Source organism: Jaculus jaculus, chromosome 4 (genome assembly GCF_020740685.1).
Source record: "Jaculus jaculus isolate mJacJac1 chromosome 4, mJacJac1.mat.Y.cur, whole genome shotgun sequence".
NCBI lineage: Eukaryota > Metazoa > Chordata > Mammalia > Rodentia > Dipodidae > Jaculus > Jaculus jaculus.
In genome coordinates, this window is record NC_059105.1 from 126,545,869 (window position 1) to 126,570,054 (window position 24,186).

The 24,186-nt window shown below is 36.6% G+C and overlaps 1 protein-coding gene across 9 annotated transcripts in view; it reads left to right on the top strand.

Moving 5' to 3' along the window:
* Ccdc85a (coiled-coil domain containing 85A) overlaps nt 1-24,186 on the top strand; it is a 261,994-nt gene that overhangs the window by 201,425 nt on the left and 36,383 nt on the right. For 8 of the 9 annotated variants that reach the window (XM_045148128.1, XM_045148129.1, XM_045148130.1 and 5 more), the window contains exon 3: nt 14,043-14,119. The exons of the other annotated variant lie outside the window; for it this stretch is intronic. In XM_045148128.1, coding sequence (XP_045004063.1) covers nt 14,043-14,119 — 77 coding nt within the window. The remainder of the gene's footprint in view (nt 1-14,042; nt 14,120-24,186) is intronic. 9 annotated transcript variants of the gene reach the window in all.

Sequence of the window (24,186 nt, forward strand, 5' to 3'; positions counted from 1 at the left end):
GAAGTCTTCTTGCATTAGTACACAATCAGTTTGTTTTTCCACTTACTGTTTCATAGACAATGCAGAGAATATACATATGAAAACAAAAATACACATACTTATAAGCATATAAAACATCTAAATATATATAAATGCATATTAATTGTGCCATGGGAAAATAATAATATTTATAGGCTTATTGTCTTTTATAAATGTTTTTTTTCCAGCTGTCAATGAAAGCATGAGAAAGGAAAATACTGTCAATCTGCACTTATAATGAGGCTACATCTTAAAGAAAGTTGTTACGTTTATTAAAAGGAAATCCATTTTTATCCTCTGGCATTAGGGAAATGCAGTTATTTTCTCTGTGTAGAAAGTGACAATAACAGCAGCAACACAATAATGTAAAGTGGCACATTTAACCCTAAATACCTGTTAAGGTGGTGCTCATTGAAGCAGCTCCTTGGAGTTATAAATATTTTCCATATATTACCCAGTTCAGTTTATTGCTGCCATTTTGTGGTGTTGACACTCTCAAAAGGGAGTCTAAAAGTGAGCACAATTTCATACCATCAGAAAAGTTCTTCAAAGCCAGCATTCAGTTAGGTTGCTGGTGATTGTGCTTTTGGGGGTGGAGGGACATGGGCTGCATTTTGAGTTACCTGCTTCCAGTTGTCCACAGTATGGAAGTGAGTAGCATAGAGGACATCTGTGAAAGAGGAAGGATAACATTCATATATTCCCATTGACACTAAGTTATTGAACACTGTCTAACACATAGCACTGTGGTAGTCATGGAGCACATGGGGAAAAAGCTGTAAGGCAAGGCCTTGCAAAAATGGAGCAAGCAACTTGTGAACAGATGAAAATAGAAGGTGTAACAATTAGGTTCTAATTCTAAGTGTCTTCACCTGGTTTTTGTTGCTTCAGTATACTGTCTAAGAGTAGGCAATTCATATAGAAAATAAGTATCTTTGGGCTTGAGTGATGGCTTAGTGGTTAAGGTACTTGCCAGGGAAGCCTAAGGACTAAGGTTCAATTCCCGCGTGATGCATGCATCTGGATTTTGTTTCCAATGGCTAGAGGCCCTGGCCTTCCCATTCTCTCTCTCTCTCTCTCTCTCTCTCTCTGTCACTTTCTCTCTCTCAAATAAATCTTAAAAAAATAAAGAAAAGAAAAGAAATGGGCTGGAGATATGGTGTAGTGGTAAAGGCCCTTGCCTATGTAGCCTAAGGACACATGTTCAACTCTCCAGGTTCCATGGAAGCCATATGCACAATGTGACTCAAGGTTGCACACATGCACAAGATGATGCACATGTCTGGAATTCAATTACAGTGGCTGGAGGCTCTGGTATGCCAGTTTTTTTTTTCTCTCTCTCTCTCAGATAATGATAATGATGATGATGATGGTTATAATAATAATAATAATAATAATACAAGAAGTATCTTATACTGCCTGAAGGTGTGAAACTCAAGAACATGGTGTTGGTTTTTGCTGTATGGTGACCTGAGAGTATAACCTAGTGAAATGGGGCATGTGTTAGAGAAAATTCCTGGAATTAATAAAGCCATACCCTTGAAAACCCATCTATCAGGAGAGCTCTGCCCATTCATTATTCTAATGCAATTAACATAAGAGTCTAGAGATGAACTTTGCTGCAGATGAAGTGTGGGAACACATTCAATCTATATCAAGGAACATAATATATAATATTATATATAATATAATATAATATAATATATAATATAATATAACATAATGTGGATGGTAGCAAATATTTAAGAATATATCATTTTTTCCTAATTTTTAAAAAATATTCAGGATAAGAGAGACTTGAACAAGTTTATGTGGTTATTTTCTACTATAAATGTTAGGATGAAAATTCATTTTCTGATATCTAAAGTGGCAAATGTAAATCATTAGTTTGGCTATCCATCCCACTATTAATATTTTGAGGAAAGTAATAAAGAAATAAAATTTGTCACTGTAATAGAAACCTAGCACTTTACTTGTAGTAGAAGAACAATGTGAATAGTGAACAGTTACTTGTCATGGTAGAAAAACAAACTGAGCATTGTTGTTTCCTGTCATAGTGGAAGAACAATGTGAACAGTGTGCAGTTTTCTGTCAGAGTAGAAGAACAATGTGAACAGTGTGCTGTTTCCTGTCATAGTAGAAGAACAATGTGAACAGTGTGCTGTTTCCTGTCATAGTGGAAGAACAATGTAATCAGTGTGCAATTTCTTGTCATAGTAGAAGAACAATATGAATAGTGTGCATTTTCCTGTCATAGTAAAAGAACAACATGAACAGTGTGCAGTTTCCTGTCATAGTGGAAGAACAATGTGAACAGTGTGCAGTTTCCTGTCATACTTGAAGAACAATAGGAACAGTGTGCAGTTTCCTGTTGTAGTAGAAGAACAATGTGAACAGGGTGCAGTTTCCTGTCATACTGGAAGAACAATAGGAACATTGTGCATTTTCCTGTCGTAGTAGAAGAACAATGTGAACAGGGTGCAGTTTCCTGTCATACTTGAAGAACAATGTGAACCATGTGCAGTTTCCTTTTGTAGTTGAAGAACAATGTGAGCAGTGTGCAGTTTCCTGTCATCGTAGAAGTACAATGTGAACAGGCAGGGTGCAGTTTCCTGTCATACTTGAAGAACAATGTGAACAGTGCAGTTTCCTGTCATAGTAGAACAATGTGAACAGTGTGCAGTTTCCTGTCATACTTGAAGAACAATGTGAACCATGTGCAGTTTCCTGTCAGAGTAGAAGAACAATGTGAACAGTGTGCAGTTTCCTGTCAGAGTAGAAGAACAATGTGAACCATGTGCAGTTTCCTGTCAGAGTAGAAGAACAATGTGAGCAGTGTGCAGTTTCCTGTCATCGTAGAAGTACAATGTGAACAGGCAGGGTGCAGTTTCCTGTCATACTTGAAGAACAATGTGAACAGTGCAGTTTCCTGTCGTAGTAGAAGAACAATGTGAACAGCGTGCAGTTTCCTGTCATAGTGGAAGAACAATGTGAACAGTGTGCAGTTTCCTGTCATACTTGAAGAACAATGTGAACCATGTGCAGTTTCCTGTCAGAGTAGAAGAACAATGTGAGCAGTGTGCAGTTTCCTGTCATTGTGGAATAACAATGTGAACAGTGTGCAGTTTCCTGTCAGATCATATTAGGAAAACAATTTAGTTTATCTAGCCTTTGTTGTAGTGAAAATAAACAAGGCAGCCCATTGCTCTGTTTTTCTTTTGCTTTGAAATGAATGTTTTTTTTTTCTTTTCACAAAGGCATATTTGCTGCCTGTTATTAACCACTGCCTCCCATGCTCTCCACATGCATCTTGCAGCTCACAGCCCCTATCTTAGGGTCCAGCTGACATGTGCATTGTGCACTGTCACACGGATAGGTTTGCCCCTCTTCTCCAAATGTGTCTCCACTCCTCATACTCATCCTTGTTTTTCTGGCTGCTTTGAAGTACCTTGTGCTGGGAAATTTATAAATAGCTCTGGAGGTAGGGAACATCAAGGTACCAGCAGACTGGCTATGTGCTAAGGTCTCATTTTTTATGTGTAGACCTGCTATATGTCCTTATATGGTGGAAAGGTAAAAGAACTCCCTCAAGTTTGTTTGTAGAAATATTATCTTATTACTGTTCAACTGTTCTTCTTTCACAGATCTTATCTCTTTACAACCATCATGGTGGGATTGGCTTTCAGTATGTGAATTATCAGGGTCTACAAACATTCAGTCCTGAGCAGTCCTCCCTTGCATGTATACACACATGCATGCATGCATATTTTTGAGTTTATAAATTTTTATTTATCTGAGAAAGAAAAAAGGTGTATTTTTATATTTATATTTATACTTATATTTATTTATATTTTATGCATATGTATAAATATTAGAGAGAATGGGTGTGTCAGGGCCTCCAGCTGCTGCAAACAAACTCCATATTCATGTGACACCTTGAGCATCTGGTCAACATGGGTCCTAGGGGATCCACTCTGGGTCCTTTGGCTTTCTGGCAGATGCTTTAACTGCTAAGCTATCTCTCCAGCCCCCACGTATACCTTTTTATTTTTAACTTGATGAAAATACATTTCAGGTTTTTTATTGAAATTATCCACAAATAGTTGAATTTGACATGTCAAAATCTTTGCAAAGTTTTCATTCAAAGATTAATGTTCCAGAGAATGATTTTCAAGCAACATGATAGAACTGATGCTAAGGCTCATTTAAACAAAAATACTGTCGAGTTTGAAAGGAACAAATCGTTTGCTCTCCAGCCACTGTGTGCAGCATTGGTTGATTTTTTTCACTCTTTAAATTTTCACTGTGCTAGACATTATTCTAGGCACTGGGATTATCTCACACAGTGCAGTAGTAAATATCCTTCCATATGGAGTTTACATTGTGATGGAGAGTGACAATCAACATGAATGATCCAGTTTACATGGTAGGAAGTAATACAGCTTACATGTAAGTGATGATATAGCTTACATAGAGGATGTGATGTAGTTTACTTGATAGGAGGTAATACAGTATTTTGGCAAATATGAATAAGTGAAAGAGGATCAAGGAGTTTAGAAATCTGGAGTGGAGATGTTACCAAGTTGTTCAATTAAATAAAGAAGATTTGGCTGAAGACATGGCTCAGTGGCTAAGCTGCTTTCCTACAAAGCCTAATGACCCAGGTTCAATTCCCCAGTACCCATGTAAAGCCAGATGCACATAAAGATGCATGCATCTGGAATGTGTTTGCAGTAGCTGGAGATGCTGGCTTGCCCATTTTCTCTGTCTATTTCTCTTCTCTCTTTCTTTCTCTCTGCTTGCAAATAAATACATTAAATTTAAAAATAAATGAAGAAGACTGTGTGTATTTCATTAGGAACTTAAGATTGGAAAAAGACTTGGAGAAGGTGATGTCAGTCATGTATCCATCTAGGAAAGAGGATGTAGGAGGAAGAAATAACTAAGATTGAATCTCCATGACAGGAGTGTACCTGTGTTGTTCAGGATCAGAAATTAGGTTTCATGGATGGGAGAGCTATTGGGAGGTCAGATTGTGAAGAGCCCTGTTAGACTCCTTTTAAAATATTTTATTCATTCATTTATTTATGAGAGATACAGGGATAGCCAGGGTCGGGGAGAGAGAATAGACATACCAGGGCTTCCAGCCACTGAAAACAAACTACGAACACATGTGTCACCCTGTGCATCTGGCTTACATGGGTGCTAGGGAATTGAACTGGGGTCATTAGCCTTCACAAGCAAATGTCTTAACTGCTAAGCCATCTCCGTAGAGCCCCCCCCCCCCCCGCTTGCTAGACTCTTAAAGCACTTTGACTTTTATGTGGAATAAAATGGTGAGCTACTACAATAAGGAAGCAAGGATGTGCTCAAACATAGCACCTTAGACACCCTTGATAGTTGTGGGTTTCAAGTCAATTGTGAGTGAATAAAGGTTTCGAGGAGGAGGAAACTAGAATGGTAACAAGGGCATGTTGGGAATTTCTGATGAGGTTGGATTCTTGGAAAACATTGAAGGTAAAGTCAGCAGAATTTTCCAGTGGATGGGCACTAGTGGTATGATTTTCAGTAAAATAAAAGCCTGATCCAAGAGCTTCAAATTTGGTTGTTTAACACCCAAGAAACAGCACAGAGCTTCAAAAAGTTAAAGGAAGGTTACAGGATAAAGCGATCTCTGTCTCAGGATGCTGCCACCTTCCCCTTCATGGTGAGGTTCCAGATAATGGAACTTCCCATCCAAAGTTGCCCAGTGCTGTTCCTTTCCCTAGATCTCTGTTTACTCTACAAGGTCTTTGCATCATAAGCATTTTTTTTTTTTTCAGGCCATAGTCCTTAGTGAGCTTTTCCCACTCCCTCCTTCCTAACATACCTAGAAATGACTGGATCCTGGTACCCTGTTTTATTTCCCTTACTGAACATTCTACCATCCAAATATACCTGATTTTTATTGTCTTTCTTCCCATTGAGATGTAGACTTCAAGAACACATAGTTCTGATCACTTCTATTATCTCCTTTATCTACACTGCCTAGGTGACCATCTGGCATACAGGAAGACTTAACTGTTGCAGGAAGACCTGCTTTAATGTTAAAGCAAGCCATAGTGCACTGGTGCATTAACCTTTGCAGGGAACAAAACCACTTAGTGCCTGGGATTAGACAATATGTGCATATGATGTTGTAGGCAAATAACACTAGTGAAGGAAATAGAGAAATTATAAGGCATCCAATTTATGATTTATAGCAAATGAGAAGGAAAGCTTGTAGAGAATCGTGGAGTTGGAGAAATTTAAATGGTAAAAATATTTACCTTTAGAGTTAAAAGGACCAGTCTAGCACATGAGTAATCTTGCAATATCACATTGAGCTGTCTCTAAACATCTACAGCAAAAAGGAACACATTGTCATACTAAGAAGTTATATTCAAATCTTTGGCAATTCTAATACTTGAAAGCTATCTTTTCATTCTGCAAATGCAATGATAGAAATTTTGAGTAAGCAGAGGACTGAGGGGAGAACTTGTAGCTGGGAGAAAAAGGTGGAGACAACGTGTTGCAATCAGCTTCTCATTGCTTGCATAAAGCACCCAACCAAAAGCAGCTTGTGAAAGGAAAGTTACTTATTTTGACTTACAGACTTGGGGGAAACTCCATGATGGCAGGAGAAAACATGGCATGAGCAGAGGCTTGACATCACTTCCTGGCCATCAGCAGGTATTCCACAGCATCAGGAAAGCATGCCAAACACTGGCAAGAGGATGCTGGCTATAACATCTGTTGTAGTCAGCTCTACAATGAATATCTAACCACACATAGCTTTTTGGAAGACATTTATTTCAAGCTTACAGATCCAGAGCATGTTCCATCAATATTGGAATTAGCTGGCTCCCATTCATAAATCCAATCAGAGAGAGAAACCACCACCAGCTATTAAACATCAAAAAGCAGCAAAAATAAATGGAAGTAAGCAGAACCCCCATCTGAATTCACACTGTTCTCCATACCTTTGGCCTGGAATGAGATTCACCCCAAACACACCTTTGGGCTGGATCCAGGGATCTGTCCCTAGTGACACTTCTTCCAGCCAAGCTGCTGGTGATCCAAGTTACAAGCTTAGTAAAACACCGAAGTCTATGGGGGAAATGCATTCATAGTCAAACTACTACAATACCAATAAGTCTGTCCCCAACAATACACTTTATTCCAGGAGTCTCAAATTCGCAAATTGCCACCATCTGGACACCAAAATTCATAACAGAAGTTTATGGGGGATGCCTAGTTCAAACCACAACATTCTGCCCCTGGCCCTCATAAACTCATGACTATCCATGATGTAAAATACAATGCATTCAATAAAATTTTAAATGCTGTTCAAACATCCCCCATAGTCCAAAGTTTCAAGTAAATCTGAAAATTCTAATTCTAGCAAGATTTTTTTTAAAGATCTATTTTCACTTATTTATTTTTTAGAGACAGAGAGAGGGAAAGAGAGAGAGTGAGTGAGAATGGGTGCATCAGGGCGTCTAGCCATGGCAAACTAACTCCAGACACATGTGTCACTATGTGCATTTGGCTTATATGGGACCTGGAGAATCAAACCTGGGTCCTTAGGTTTCACAGGCATGTGCTTTAACCACTAAGCCATCTCTCCAGCCAACTAGCAAGATTTTTTAAATTAATTTTATTTATTTATTTGAGAGACAGAAAGAGGCAGAAAGAGGGAGAGAATGAGCATGCCAGGGCCTCCAGTGACTGCAAATGAACTTCAGATGCATATACCCCCTTGTGCATGGTGGCTTACGTGGGTCCTGGAGAGTCGAGCCTGGATCCTTTGGCATTGCAGGCAAATGCCTTAACAGCTAAGCCAACTCTCCAGCCCCCAAAATGTTTTTAAAGTAAGAAAAGCATCAAATTCTAGTGATAAATGGAATCCCTTATACTTCTGAAGCTAATATGAATGCTAAGTGGGAAGCTGACCTTTGCTTGCCTGAGGAAGAAAGAGGTTTTTTGTTTTTTGTTTTTTATTTTTATTTTTGTCAGGGCAGTAATAATGTCTAAATGTATGGTTCTGAAGTAATTTCCTTAGGAAAGTATAAGAGCCTATAACTAGTGAGTTAACATGGAACTAGAACAAGACATGCCTTTTGAGCTTGGGATTTACTGGAGATTGCTATCTATGAATGGGAATTTATGTGGCTGTTGGACTCTTGTTAAGAGTGGCTGTCATCATCTGCTTTGTGCTGTTGTAACAGAACTGAGGATTAGGACATTTCAAATAAATGTCAGTGTATTGGCCTGCAGTTCTAGAAGCCCATATTGAGAAACTAGCATCTGGCAGAACCTGCTTGCTGAAGAGAGATGGAGGAGGGGGTCATCTTTTCTTGTATAGGGGCATAGGTCCCACCCATAAGGGCAACCCTCAGGGCCTCATCACCTCTTTAAGGGGCCACCTCTTAATTCAATTACCATTACAACCAAGTTTCAATGTGCATTTTAGAATTAACCCTTCAAATCATACTTGTAGTTATCTAGAGAAAAGATAACTTGTGGGCAGTAAAGTCCTCCAAATGCCTTTTCTCTTTTTGCTACAGTTCTATCACCAGGTTTTATTTTTTACCCTAAAGTTTTAGAGATATGGCAGCACTTTATCTTATCAAAACCACTCAGAAGCCTGACAAACCTTAGTTGTAATTCCAGTGAAAAGCCACTTATGTACAGTAATCACAATAATTCATGTGTGATTTCAAGGGTGGATGCTTTCCTAGCAAGGTTGTAGTGTTTAATATTTTGATGGGAGTATTTCAAGCTGAAAGAGGAAACCATCACATTTTGTTATGTGACTGAAACTATTTCAGGGATATTAATGTAAAATTAAGCCAGGAATACTGTCCAACAAAAATTTCAGGACATTATAAAGACCAATCCATCAAGAATACCTAAACTCAGGGCAAACGAGGAGGAACTTCATATTAGGTAGGAATCACGGCATTACTACATGACGACCAGGAGCTGTAAGTGGTAAATACCCACCAATAAAACAAAGAATTTTCAATTTATTTGACTAAATCCCACTGTTATCAAAGTTCACTGTTCTTTTGGATTGTAGTTCTTTTATCTGCAAAACTAATTTGGGAGTTGAGGGACAGAGTTTTCTACTTAGAACACCTATTATGTACATTCCGTCTATAATTTTGGAATCTCTTAGAATATGCTTTTCTTTGGGGTATTAAATCTATTTGATTTCTCATACCTTGTGTTTTAAATGTTTAAGTGACCATAAGCCTCTCAGAATAGAAAGAGAGTTAATATACTTTGTAAGGACATTAAAAGAAAATTGCTACCAGGACTACTATGGATTAATGTTCCAGATCTTTGACTATAGGCCTTAACATGACCTGTCCTCCTCTGGCCCACTAGTGGATCTTTTTGTCTGCCATCATGGAATTTCTCTTTCTTTGTCTAGAACAGGATCAAAGGTTTGCTCTTGGCTTTCAGTTCTCATCCACCATGTGCTCTACATATGCTCTCTGACCTGTTTGGTTGATGCATTTTAATTTCAAGTTTACTCTAAGACTGTAAGTCCATATAGATCTCTTGATCCATGTTTCAAATATCATAATACTTAATTTCATATTACTACATTATTTTTCATGTTTTTCTCATAATTCCTCCCAACTAGTTTTTTGTTGTTTGAAGATAAAGTACTTCTTTTTTAATATTTTAGTTTTATTTATTTATTTGAGAGTAATAACAAGGCAGAAGAAGAGATAGAAAGAGAAAGAATGGACATGCCATGGTCTCCAGCCACTGCAAATGAACTTTCAGATGCATGTGGCACCTTGTTCATCTGGCTTACGTGGGTCCTGGGGAATCTAACTGAGGTCCTTTGGCTTTACAGGCAAGCACCTTAACCACTAAGCAATCTCTTGATAAAATCCTTCTTTAAAACAATATAAATATATGTATTTTATAGCAAAGTATTTGTATATTTTGTGCTTATTTTAGAGCCTCAATCTCAGAATTCTAAAAGACAATAGTATTTTAAAATCTCAGTTTTATAAAGCTACCGGTCACTGGTGTAAACTCATGGTAAAGTCAAATTGTTGAAATGCCATTTACCTTGTTATGATAGAATGACAATTTGTATCACATTTCCCTTTCATAACTTTCCTTCATGTTCCTCATGTGTAATGAGAGACCAGCTCACTAATGTCAACTTTTAAAAAAGAAATCAAAAGGATAATGCAGAAGAGGAAAAAGTTGTAGCAGACAAGTATGTTCCAATGTCCAATGGCCTCCCTTTCTTTCTCTCCCATGATCAGTTGACTTCCAACCAGTTAACACCAGGGCGTGGATTATGATATGATTTCTTGTAGTTTACTCTGTTGTTTTATTTAATACAGTTTATTTATTTTCTATCTCATTATTGGCTATAGCTCACTAGTCAAGTTCAGCTTATGTATGGTTCAGCAACAAATAAATCTGGGCTTAACAAAACTTATATGCTTATTGTATGCCAACATATGTTGAAAGCACATAACTTGTGTTTTTATTTATTTATGTTTTTTACTTATTTGAGGAAGAGAGAGAGAATGGATGTGCTAGGGCCTCCATCCACTGCAAACAAACTCCACACACATGTGCCACCTTGTGCATCTGGCTTTATGGGGAATCAAATATGGGCTCATTAGCTTTATAGGCAAGTGCCTTAAAAACAAAGCCATCTTTCCAGCCCCTTGTGTTTTGATTTTATAGCCCCACAGACTGCTTTTTTTCTCAGACAAGACTTCAGATTTTCGACTTAAACAGTGTAAGAACTGTTACAGACTAGCAGGACTTTTTGAAGTTAGAGTGAATGCATTTTGCATTATGAGATGTCCATGAGCCTATGGAGGCAAGACACAGAAGGTTGTGACTTAAACATGGTATATTTGGATGTCAAGTTAACAAGAAGTGGACTTGTGATGGTTTATCTTAATTGTTAACTTGACAGGACCTGGAATCACTTGTGAAGGATTATGTAGATTAAGTTAGCCTCTGTGCATGTCTCTGAGGGTCTATCTTGATTAGGTTAATTAAGGTGTGAAGATGCACCTTAACTGTATCACCATTCGATGGGCTGGGGTCCTGGACTGCATAAAAAGGAGAGAGCTGGCTGAGCAGCAGCATTTATCATTGTGCTCTCTTTCCTTACATTTGGACAGAATGTGAGACCAGCTCCTAACACCATAGTCTCCCTGCTGTGATGGACTGTAATATGGAACCATAAGCTGAAATAAGTCCTTCCTCTTTTTTCATTAGTTATGTACACAGTGTGTATACAGTCATGTTGGTACCATCATTAGCCTCCTCTCTATCCTCCTCCTCAGAAGGAACCCTCCTCACTGGGGAATGTGGGTTGGGAATTGTAGGGGTAGCCATCAGTTATGGGGAAGAGGAAATGTCTGTAAATTCGTATTTGTCAGTTATTTTATTCCAGCAAGGAGGAAGTAACTAAGGCAGCATATTTAATTTTCTTTCACATCATGGTTGGAAATTTGCATAGCTTTCTCAAGAGTTTGTAATATAGAACCTTAGGGACCAGAAAAGAATGACTATTTTAATTCCATTATAGAATAATACAATCCCTTATTGAGTAGAAGTACTAATAGCTTGAGTACTATGATTTATGCATGCAGCTCACATGTTCTTCCTCTTTTTCCTCAGGGTGGGGTTCACCCCCATTTCATGAATTCATTAGCTGTAAGGAACTAGCTGGGAGAGGCTAAGAGCTTGGAAAAATTAATAGGACTCTCTGGAACCCAACACATGAGCTTGCCATCAGACTAGAATTAATTGATTCTCTCCTCCTTCCAACCCCAGGACAGTGACTGACACACAGTGTTAACTGATAAATACTTGAAGGCATGACCTCAGACTTCCCTTCCTTGTAAATCTAATTTTAAAAGTTATTCTATCTATTTAGTAACACTCTTTCTCTTTATTCCTTACTCTGCACTTGCAGAGATGGCTTTGGAACAGAGATTTGTACCTAATCCATAGTAATGAAGCATAAAAAATGAGAATTAAAAACAGTTACCAAACTCAAGAATTTACCTTTTCAATCAAGGGACACATATAACATAATACTTCCTTTGTTGAGGTAGACATCTGGTGAAACTATCAAATATGTAAACTACAAAGATATGGAAGAAAGAAATAGATTAAAATAACTGGAGACAGTCACTGAATTAAAACAAATTCCATTTGGTGGCATTTACCAAATGTCTCCAGAATAACTTGGTGCTTTATCACAGCCTTAAAGGTAGTACAGTAATGAGACAATAAAGATACAGATATCTTTAAATAGCTGTATCTATAAAGATATATCTATAAGGATAAGATGTATATTATAAATAAATGAGAAAAGAAGTTTTATTTTTTTGTGCTTTAACTAGAATATTGCTGATCAGTTTTTCATTTAAATGGCTCTTACAAGTGGTTGTTTTACTAGAAGAGAGAGCAGGGCTGGGAAAACTGTATAAATCAGATGTTGTACATTCACATTGTTCTGATCTGCAAATTCTCTTCAGGGGAAAACTTATGAAATCAATAATCTTACTCTTATTTTATGCTATAGACTTTCTCCTCCTTTGGAAAAGTCCACAGAGCAGAATTTTAAAATTTCATTAAACTGAAACAAAATGAGAGGACATTTCTTGCAAATATCTTTGGTTTTACTTACCTCCTGTGCCTACCAGTTTATAGGGGAACTGCAAATCTCCATCAGTGTGAAGTCAGTGTGTCATTATGTTAATGTGACTGAAGGTGGCTGTTTTGCAAGTGAGCATGCTATAGTTACAATAATAAGAGTTTGTTTTATTTATAAATTAAAGACTTGTACTTCCTATGTAAAATAAAATGTCTTGCTATTTAAGTCAATAGAAAATGAAATAATTTAATTTATTTCCATGTGAATAATTATAACAGTAAAATTTTCATAATGTATTTCTGATCCTGGCATTAATGCATTTATATCTACAGTTCATATTATTAGGGCTTCCAAGCATTTGCTGTAAAATGTACTACCTCTCCTATCTTTTGCTATTCTTGTGTGTTTCTAATGCAAACAACATGAAGACTTGAGGAAGTACTGGTGTTTTGTTCTAGAGGAACTGTGTTGCAGTATATCTTCTACTCACCTGGAATATTCCGTTTGTTCTTGGGTAATGAGTGACTTGTTACTGTGCTACAATATGATGGATTTGAACATTTTCATTTTTAAAAAGTTACCATTATACTTTCTCCCAAATGAAACTCCTCTTTTCTCATTAATGACACTTTTTTCTGAGACAAAACTGTAAAATGTTCAGTTTCAGTGGGGAAACTGTACTTTTGTGCTTGTGAAAAAATTACAATATTAATTTTAATTATATTGCCCTTAGTTTACCTAAAGATATAGAGAAAACTTTGGATCTTTTTTTAGCCAAAATTAAAATAAAAAGTTCATCTTAAATTTAAATATCCTTGCCATAGCTATTCACTGAATCACAGAATTAATAAATGTAGATTTTTGAGAATAAATAGAGCTCTTAAAACTCAAAGTATATATTGAGAAAATGAAGAGAAGTCAACATTTTAAATGTTCTATATTTTAAGTTTAATAAGACTTTGTAGTTTAATTTTATTATTGATCATGTCACAAGAAGTCTAGTGTGTTAGGCAAACGAAAAGTAGAAGAACAACTAGATGAGAAAAGAGGATGTAAATGTCTTTAAGATACTGAAGATTCTGAGGGCTGGGTATTATGCACAAAGTCCAACGTCACCTCCTTGGGGCTCTTATATATTGTTTTACTGTACAGCTGCTCAAAGCTGTTTACAATTTAAATGGCTCCATTCTTGTGATTGGGTAGAATGTTTTTCTTCTTCTTTAAATAATAAGCAACGTAGCCAATCCAATTTGAATAAATCAGCCAGAAATATTTTGACAGTCTATCAAACAAGACCTTTATGGATAATGTGAGTTCTTTCTTTTTTTAATTTTAGAATCAACATTGTCCTATGTTAGGCAGCTGGAGGCAAGAGTCAGACAGCTGGAGGAAGAAAATCGCATGCTGCCCCAGGTGGGTGACTTCTTGAAGCTCATAGCTAGCCAGTATCATTTAAATTATAGCTTTTGGTTTGAACTTTAATGTCTCAATGACATGTTCTCTTTTAAATGATAGAAATCATTTTGTAAATAGCCATTCATCATGTAGACTGTGATAATGTTTCATGATGGCCAGCATCATATCCAGATGTCTAAGTAGGGCACTCAAGGATATGAATGTCAGTAAGAATACACAGTAATTTATAACCAGGAAGAGGAAACACTGCTAGAACTTCTTGGGTGCTTCATGCATGCTGCTAGTGATTAGGGAAAAAAGGACTCATTTCAATGGAAATTGAGCTAGGTAAAGCTACAAGTAGTTTGAAATTTTCAAATTTTAATTAAACTAGTGCTTTATAAAATTCTTTGTGACAAAGTTTTAGTGCAACAAAGCAATGACAGTCATTGACAGTTTTTACCTTGGGACTTTATTTCTTTTCCCTGGTGAATGTAAAGTGGCATTTTTCCAGGAAATGTAATATCTTGTCATACATTTCACTCATAAAATTGTTTCTATAGGCTGGTAAATTTATTAGAATGATGTTGCTTTTGTGAGAGCATGGTTTTCAGAAGACATTGAGGAATTAAACAAATCTACATATTCTAGGGTTATTTCCTTTATAGGTGTGAAGTTAGTAATGCTCAATATTTTATACAGGGTTTCTGAGCAGCTAGGTACTTAAATTCTTTTCACATTCTGGTTAGCCATTTTTATTTTGGAAGTGACTAAGGGAAAATCATACCTCATAGAACTAGCAAAGAACAATTGAAAAAAAATAAATAAAATAACATTATATTTCAGGATAAGATACTTAAACCATAACATAGAAATATTTTAGAAAGATATATTAGGTATTTTTTATTTTCACATGTGTAAATGTGTTATATGCATGTGTGTGTATGTGTGTTTCTATGTGTGCATGTACACATGTGTGTAGGTGAGTGTGTAGGCCAGAGGTGGTTGTCCAGTGTCTTCTTAGATCACTCTCTACCTTATTTATTGATTTATGGTCTCTCATTGAATCCAGAGTTTACTAATTTGGATAGTCCTTCTATGCAGCTTTTCTTGGGCATACATCTGTCTCTGCCTTCCGAGCTCTGAGATTGGAAGCACACATCACCATGCCCGACATCTACATGGTTGCTAGGGATGTGAACTTGGGTCCCCAGGCTTGAATAGCAAGTGCTTTCCCACTGAGCAATCTCCCTCCCTAGCCTCTTAGGATTTTAACTTTGCTTGCTTTTAAACTAGTTTTGATCATTATTGACAACCTGGACTGCTGTATGACACATGTAAGAACCTTTCTCTCTCATTGACCAACTGACTGGAAAATCATGGGATTATTCAAATAATTTTGTTTTCTGTTCTGAAACCCTACATATTTTAAAACTTATGATGATAGAGGGATTATTTTGTTCTGCAATATAATAAGATACTATGTTTACATTTTCTTCTTTGTTCTTCACCCTTTTCTTTAGTGTTCTCCCTTTTATGTTGGATTCATGGTGTGACCATAGTAGAACCCTTACCTGAAAATGTCTTCTTCCGCATTACAAAGAATACTAAAAAATGACTTATTATAAATGCCATTTCTCAGGCAACTGGTAATGTCAAAAAACACAAAAAGAAAAACCCCAAACAATATACATTTGTTAGTTTCCCTCTAAGTGAGAAATGAGGCTCACACCAAACACTGAAATGCTAGAATGCATGAAATCTTATCAAAAAAGGGACAAAATATGTGAAGATGATTATAAGATTGATGTAAAAATCTAAAAATGTTAGAATTCTTGAGGAAAAAAATGTACACAAATATACTTATATTGTATAAATATTTAAATACATAGAATTTGTATAGTTAAGACTAGGAGAGATCAAATAACATAAAGTATTCAATTATATGTTTTTAAATACACTGATATTTTGCTATCAAGGCAGTCTACTTTAGGTGAAGGGGAATCATTTTGTTATTGTTGTTATTAAAGAAAAAGGTATAAAAAGTCCATGTTTATTGAATGTAAGATTTTTATATGGATAACACCATTTATTATATGTAGTATTACAAAAAAAAATCAAATTCTTCCTGATCTCTGAGTTATTAAAGAAGGGAAAGCAGTGTTTTATAATATTATTTATTTATTATTATTTATTTATTTACTAGAGTGAGGTAGAGAGACAGAGAGAATGGGTATGCCAGGGCCTTCAGTCCCTGCAAGTGAACTCCAAACACACGTGCCCCCTTGTACATCAGCTTACATGAGTCCCAGGGAATTGAACCTGGGTCCTTTGGTTTTGAGGGCAAGTGTCTTAACCACTAAACAATCCCTCCAGTCTGAAAGCAGTGTTGTATATTTAGTTAAATATATCATCATACTTTGAAACAAAATTCATCGTTTGAAATATGCTATTGAACTTATACAAACAATAGGCTATATCTCAGTTTACACATAATATTTTGTTAAAATTTTATCACTGAGTATTGCCTTATATACCGCTATGATAGATATGTGATGATTCCTATTAGCACAAGCTCACATGGAGAAAGACAGAGATAAGACCTTAGATGAAATACAGGAAGTACATATTAGAGGAGGAAGATTCATGTAAAGGAGCCTCCAGGAAGGTTGAGGCTTGGACTGGAGAGCACAAAGGCATGTACAACACATTCTTAAGTGGTTTGTATACAATTGTAAATAATATCTGGTGAATATTCCCCACAGAAACTATTTCTCACAATAATGGCAGCTGATTTGTAAGGCAAATCCATACTACATGATGACATTCTTGCATAAATCACTCAGTATTTGAACACTTCATATTTAATTATTAGAACTTGCTTACTGTGCATTGATTAGAAGATTTTTTGCTTCTAAATTGATAAAAGAGTGCCCATGTTTCTTTGGGTAAATAATAGGAATGTAGTTGCTAATTGAAATCCCAAGTACATCAGGTAACTTGTATGGTTGTGGCCATTCTTTGCTACTATGATAGAGTTTAGCTGAAGTATGTGAAGCGGAATCCCTTTTTACAATGCCTACACTTATTCTCCCTTTTTGAGGTGTGTGAAGTATGTGAGGTATATGGTGTGTTCATGTATGTGTGCAGTGTGCACCTGTACAGACGCCAAAGGAGGGAAGGAGGGCATGTAATGTCCTCCTCTGTCACTCTTCTGTCTTATTTCCCTTAAAGTCTTTCACTGGACCTGGAGCTTGCTGTTTTTTGTTTGTTTGTTTGTTTTTCATTAGACTAACCAGTGTGCCCAAGCGATCTTCCAAGAGATCTTCCTGTTTCCCACCTTTACAATGATGGGCTTAGAGGTATGTGTGACCATGCCCAGCTTTTTACATGTGTGTTGGGGATTAAAACCAGGCTCTCATGTTTGCGCAGCAAGCGTTCTTGTCCCTTGAACCAATTCCTCAACCCACTATAAATACTCTTTACACAAAAAAAGTTGTTTGTAGTGGTTGAGACAATGACTCAGTGGATAAAAGCACTTACTGTGGAAGGATGAGGACCTGAGTTCACATCTTCAGATTCCACATAACACTAGACACAGTGGCAAGCAACTGTAATATCAGCTAGTATAAGGAAAGATATGAGATGGAAATAGTAGAATCCTGGAAGTTTATGGGCCAGCTAACCCAGCATACACAGAAGCTAACAGCAAGAAACTTGCTTCAAACAAGCCAACCCCCAAAAGTTGTCCTCTGACTTCCACCCATGTACTGTGGCATGTGCCTGGCTACACTCACACATATGAACATGCATATTTATATACATATGTCATAACATCACACAAAGATAATAAAATTAACCATAAACAGTCACAACTTTGATCTAGTATCACACATATTTAAACAGAAGTATAATATATTTCTTCATTTGTGAATGACAGAGTTCTTCCTAGTACTTATAGTTCATGGGTTGGCCTGGATCCTTGTCTTATAGCTGTGCAAAATAATCAGGTTCTAGAATGAAGGGATTTTTATTTAAGACCAGATAAAAGAAGGTAGAATAGATTGAATTACTAGTGCCCAGTGGGGAACGAGAGCCCCCAGGAAATGTGGGAGGCATCTCAGTGCCTGCCCCTTAACTGATCGTCTCCAAGGAGGATGGAGCTCCTTGTACCTCAATGGTCACTATAGTGTTCTACCAGCATCACTGAGCAACACTTTATGTAAGTTTCAGAACACATTTCAAGTAACAACGACATTTTATTTTTATAAAATGCTAATTATCTTATTTCAAAAAAAGCGAATTTTAAAAGGTTTGACCAAGTAATAATTAAGATCCTTGAATTTTGTATATTCTTCCTTGATCTCATAAACTCATTTGAACATTTTTTTAAATTTATTTATTTGAGAGCGACAGACACAGAGAGAAAGACAGTTAGAGGGAGAGAGAGAGAGAATGGGCGCGCCAGGACTTCCAGCCCCTGCAAACGAACTCCAGACACGTGCACCCCCTTGTGCATCTGGCTAACGTGGGACCTGGGGAACCAAGCCTCGAACCGGGGTCCTTAGGCTTCACAGGCAAGCGCTTAACCGCTAAGCCATCTCTCCAGCCCTCATTTGAACATTTTTATGATCACATTTAAAAAGTTGCAAAGGAGTTCTCATAATTTCTCTTAATAAATGCAATGCTATAACTTCTCAAACACATGCCAGTTTATCTAGTATGGTTAAACTAATGTGAATCCCAAATGAAAACTAAATGTTATTTAAATAATTGTAGTTGATATAAATGGAATTTAAATGTATGAATCCAGAAATGTGGAACCATTTTAATAAATACTTAACAACAGTAGATCAAATATAGTATAATATTATAGTCTTAAGTAATTTGATAGCAAAATAAAAGGGGGCACACTTGTTTTGGAACATACCTACATGAAAACACAAGTATTCTCTGGATATAGGGTAATAGAATTTCACAGCTGACTAGAACTTTGCACATCCCTTACTACTTTTTTTTTAATATATATTTTTTAATTTATTTATTTGAGAGCAACAGACACAGAGAGAAAGACAGAGGGAGAGAGAGAGAATGGGCACGCCAGGGCTTCCAGCCACTGCAAACGAACTCCAGACGCGTGCACCCCCTTGTGCATCTGGCTAACGTGGGACCTGGGGAACCGAGCCTCGAACCGGGGTCCATAGGCTTCATAGGCGAGCGCTTAACCGCTAAGCCATCTCTCCAGCCCCCTTACTACTTTTTAAATGAAGAAATGTCTGGTGCCAAAGGTTAGGAGTACCACCCTGGGTAGAAAGATGATGAAGGATGGACTCAGGCTGAGGTGAAAGTTTACTTTGTGCTTTATCTAGCATTCACATGGTGTCTTCCATAATTATTTCATACCATTATTATAACTCAGTATAATTAAGCTACTAAATGTATTTTTATTGTCAAATTCAAAATTTTAAACACTTACTTTTAAACTTAATATTGTGTCTGCTTAGCAGTCTAAGTCATTCATCCTATTTCTGTATAAGGAAAACGTTCTATTTTTTTTTTTGTAAAGTAATAGTACCTATGACAAATGACAAAAAGCTTGCACTTTACAAGGCTGACTTCTCCCTGACACATTTCCAAAATATTTTAGAATCATAAAGTTGTATTATGCATTGACAAATATATCTATGTGGAAAATCCATGTGTAACAACTTCAACTTTTCTGTTCAAAGTGATCTGCAAATAATTATAGTAGTACAACAAAAATTGAAAATTGAAGTATGATTGGTAAGCTTCACTTGGAAACTTTGCTTCAATCTCTGCTCATCCCATTGTTCATTTGTTAATGACCACAGGAGTGTATTGATTCAGACATGCCTAATATGTCTATTTGTTGCATCTTCAGATAGGAATTATAAACAAGTAAAAATGTCATTCAATGGCTGATGCAGAATATTTGATCATTTATTATAAAAAGTAATTCTACCCTTTCAAGATTTCAGTTACTATTCAGATATAACCCTGAGGTAAACTATCATTTTTCGAAGACTATCTTTATTTATTCTATATTGAATTTGAATTTTGTACCCCAAAGAGCACCAAACACATAAAAAAAAGTTTGCTGTAGGTCCAAAGCCAATTAAGTAATTTGTTAATTATCCTATTGCAAAATTTGTTCCCTTTGATCAAATGCTCTAGTGCCAACATATGCTTGGCAAGCACTTTACATGCTTTGTGTCTTGGAGGCCCTTCTATCCCTTCTATATAACACCCATCCACCTCTTGAGAGCCAGTTTCCAGCCTCAGTAAAGGCGCCCAGAACTGCCTGGTGTCCCTCTGCTTGCCCCCTTCAGTAGATGGGTATTGCATTAGATCTCTCCTGAGTGGGCCCTTTTCAGCAATCGTTACTATTTCTGTTGTGCTAGTACATACTGAAAAGTCTAATTTTAGGGATGGAATTTGAAAACCTCCTTGTCATGTAATTTTTTTACATTGTGCTCTCACAATGCAGCCTTCAGTGCCTTGGGGAGGAAGCAGGGCTGTTTCCAATGCTGTTTCAGAACAAAGGAAAAGAACCTGTCACCATTGCCAAAGTGGTGAGAAGTGTAGAGGAGCTGAGGAAGCTGTATTCACTTCCATGGCAACACAGCCTCAGTCCACAGCACATTTTGCAAGTGCTCCCTTCCCTCTCCTGAATTCTTACACAGACATCACCAGCCCAGCATGTAGAGAGTGATGGGAGGATTCTTTGACACATGCAGCCCCTGTATACTTTCCCTTTTCTACAGCAAAGACATTTATTTATTGTATTTATGTTTTTTATTCTCCTGTCTTCTTTTTTTTGTTGTTTTTGTTTTTGTTTTGTTTTGTTTTGTTTTGTTTTTTCAAGGTAGGGTCTCACTCACTCACTCTAGCTCAGGCTGACCTGGAATTCACTCTGTACTCTCATGGTGGCCTTCAACTCACAATGATCCTCCTACCTCTGCCTCCTGAGTGCTGGGATTAAAGGGGTGTGCCACTATGCCTGACTCCTGACATATTTTTTGACTTTATGTTTTTACAATATTTTATCACTTTATATCATTTAGGGCTATAATACATGGCTCTTTTAGGATGGCAATTGCTATGGAAAAAAATCAGTAGCAATTGCATAAAACATTATCACAATGTAAGATTTTCTGATACACCTAAAGCAAGTAGTGATGTTCTTTAGCTGCTATTTGTATGGACATTATTGCTCTAACATCTTGGGGAGGAACTGTGGCAGGATTTTTTTTCCTCATGAATAGCAACTGTAATTACATTGTACAACCTGGGTATAATCTAGATGTTAACCATAGAAAGATTAGTTATATCCATTAAAGATTGGTTGCTCCTGGAGTCATCCTAGAGAAAAATAAACTGGACTCTATTTGATGGATATTGATTGCCTTATAATTAAATAAAGGAAAATAAAGTTCCATAGAGCTTTTAGAGGATGATGGGAACTATACAAATATGGGTACATTAGAACAGAGCAGATGAACAGATATGGGATGTAAATTTATGGGGAGAGCTTCATGCTATACAATCCAAATGAATGGAAATCAGATTAAGGAAAAAGCTAAAGATTATTAGATAAAGCATCAAAGAATACAATTCATAGGGGAAAATATCTAAGATAACACAAAGCCTTTTGAAAAGCTCAATTTATGGCATTCTTCTGGTTAAGGGTCTGCTTGAGAATCTGATACATGATAAGAAATCTTTATTCAGTTGGGAGAATTCAGGTGAAATAGCCTTGAACAGAAATCATGTCTGTACTAATCACTAGAAGCATTCACATATTTACTTATTTGAGTGAGTGAGAGAGAAAGAAGAGGCAGATAGAATGAAAGAGAAAATGGGTACACCAGGGAGTCTAGTCACTGCAAACAAACTCTAGACTCATGTGCCAGCCCCCTTGTGCATCTGGCTTTATGTGGGTACTGGGGAATCAGATTCAGGCCCTTAGACTTTGCAAGAAAGTCCCTTAACCACTGAGCCATATGTCCATCCCCCTACAGATTTTTTTTATTTTAGCAAATGCTGAATTATCAGGTGCTATTATCAGTAATTTATGCTTCACAATGTTTTCTTTTAATATCTACTGTGAGATATTAATGACTCAGCAGAACACATTCAATTTTTTTTTTAATTTGTCATTGCCATAAAAAAGTAACATTTTTAGAGACTGCAGAGATTGCTTAGTGGTTAAGGTGCTCTCCTGGGAAATGTAAGGAGCCAGATTAGATTCCCCAGTACCCCTGTAATCCAGATGTACACGGTGGCACATGTGTCTATAGTTTATTTGCAGTGACTGGAGGCCGTGATGCACCTATTTCCTCTATATCTGCCTTTCTCTCACACATACAAATAAATAATTAAACATTTTAAAAATAACACTGTGTTACATGTCCTTGGAGGAATTCAGCAGAAAATTATGGGACAAATTCAGCATCAGGGTTGCTGTGTGCACATATCAACTGGAGTCAACATATTACATTAAGAACAAATACCAAAGAAAATTTGGACAAAGACGGAAACATAGGAGAAACTAGTACTGCCTTGGACTAGTAGAAATTGCTTTTTAAAACTCATTTAATTTTAGTTAAATTCCAGGGAAAAGCCTAAAATGAAAATTAAATATGGAACACTTTCCCCTTTTCTGAAGGGACAAGGTAACTAGTTCTTAAACATGGAGAATATTGCTTTGTGTTTGGTTTTGGAGTTAATTTAATTCAGTGTGAATACCACTGGAATATGGATCTCAAAACAGTCAATTAAGAAACTTTGACTTCTGGAGGGGCCAAAAGGGTCTTGACTCCCTCTAGGCTCTACATCATGTTGACCTCCATGCCTGCCTCAGATCACTTCTGATTGGTGGAGCAGTGTCAGGCCAAACTGTGTTCCTCTTCTTTCTGATTTGGACCTTCCCTACAATGGGATTAAGACCATTTACATGGGGAAGTCTTGTATATCTAGTTTCTTTCAGAGCAAAGTGAGCATTTCTTATGTATATAGCCAATTGAAAATTAAAGTCAGTACCTCTTAATAATTTGTAATTACTCATGTATATTTTACATGTTATGATGTAGACAAATAAAAATGTAACATATGCAATTCCTATTTCATCTAAACTTAATGTACATAATAAATGTCACATAGGCTAAATATCTATGTTTTTAACACAACAATTTATGAATGATTGAGGCTTCATTAAATTCAACTTAAAATGTTGCTATCATGTGAAGAAAAAAATAAGTAAATCCTAACTCATAATGTTTAGAAGGCTGAGTTATAATTATGACTTTATAACCTAAGAAATTACATAATTAAGACAGGCATACTGTAGAGATTGTTCAGTGGTTGAAGTGCTTGCTTGCAAGCCTGATGATAGGCCAGATGCACAGAGCAGTGCATGTGCTTGAAGTTTGTTTGCAGTGGCTGGAGGCCCTGGTGTGCCCATATTCTCTCTGTCTGTCTGTATCTCTCTGCTTGAAAATAAATAATAATAGTAGTAGTAGTAATAGTAGTAATAATAATAATACTAAACAGCCATTTTGATGTGTTAGAAAAAAGAACACTACACAGGGATTTACAAGAACTACATCTGAGAGTAGATATACTTTAACTAGCTCTTGGACAAGGAAGACACTTTTAACTTCTCTGAGCCTTACATATAAAAAGATTTTCATAAGAAATGTGGAAATTTTTACTGAATTTTCCAAATCTATGACTCTTTGTCAGAGTGTATTTTTTTTTCTCTTTTTTGAGAGAGAGAAAGACAGATAGACCATGGGTATGTCAGGACCTCTTGTATCTGTAAACTAACTAACTAACTCCAGATCCATAATCCACTTTGTACATCTGGCTTTACATGGGTACTAAGGAATCAAACCCAGGCTGGCAGGCTTTGCAACAAAGTACCTTTAACCACTGAACAATCTTCCCACCCACCAGAGAGAGTTTTATTTAAGCATAATGTATATACAAAGCAAGTTTCATTTTTGATTTGATCCTAAAATTCCTTAAAACTATTAACTTTAGACCACATGAATTTTCTTATT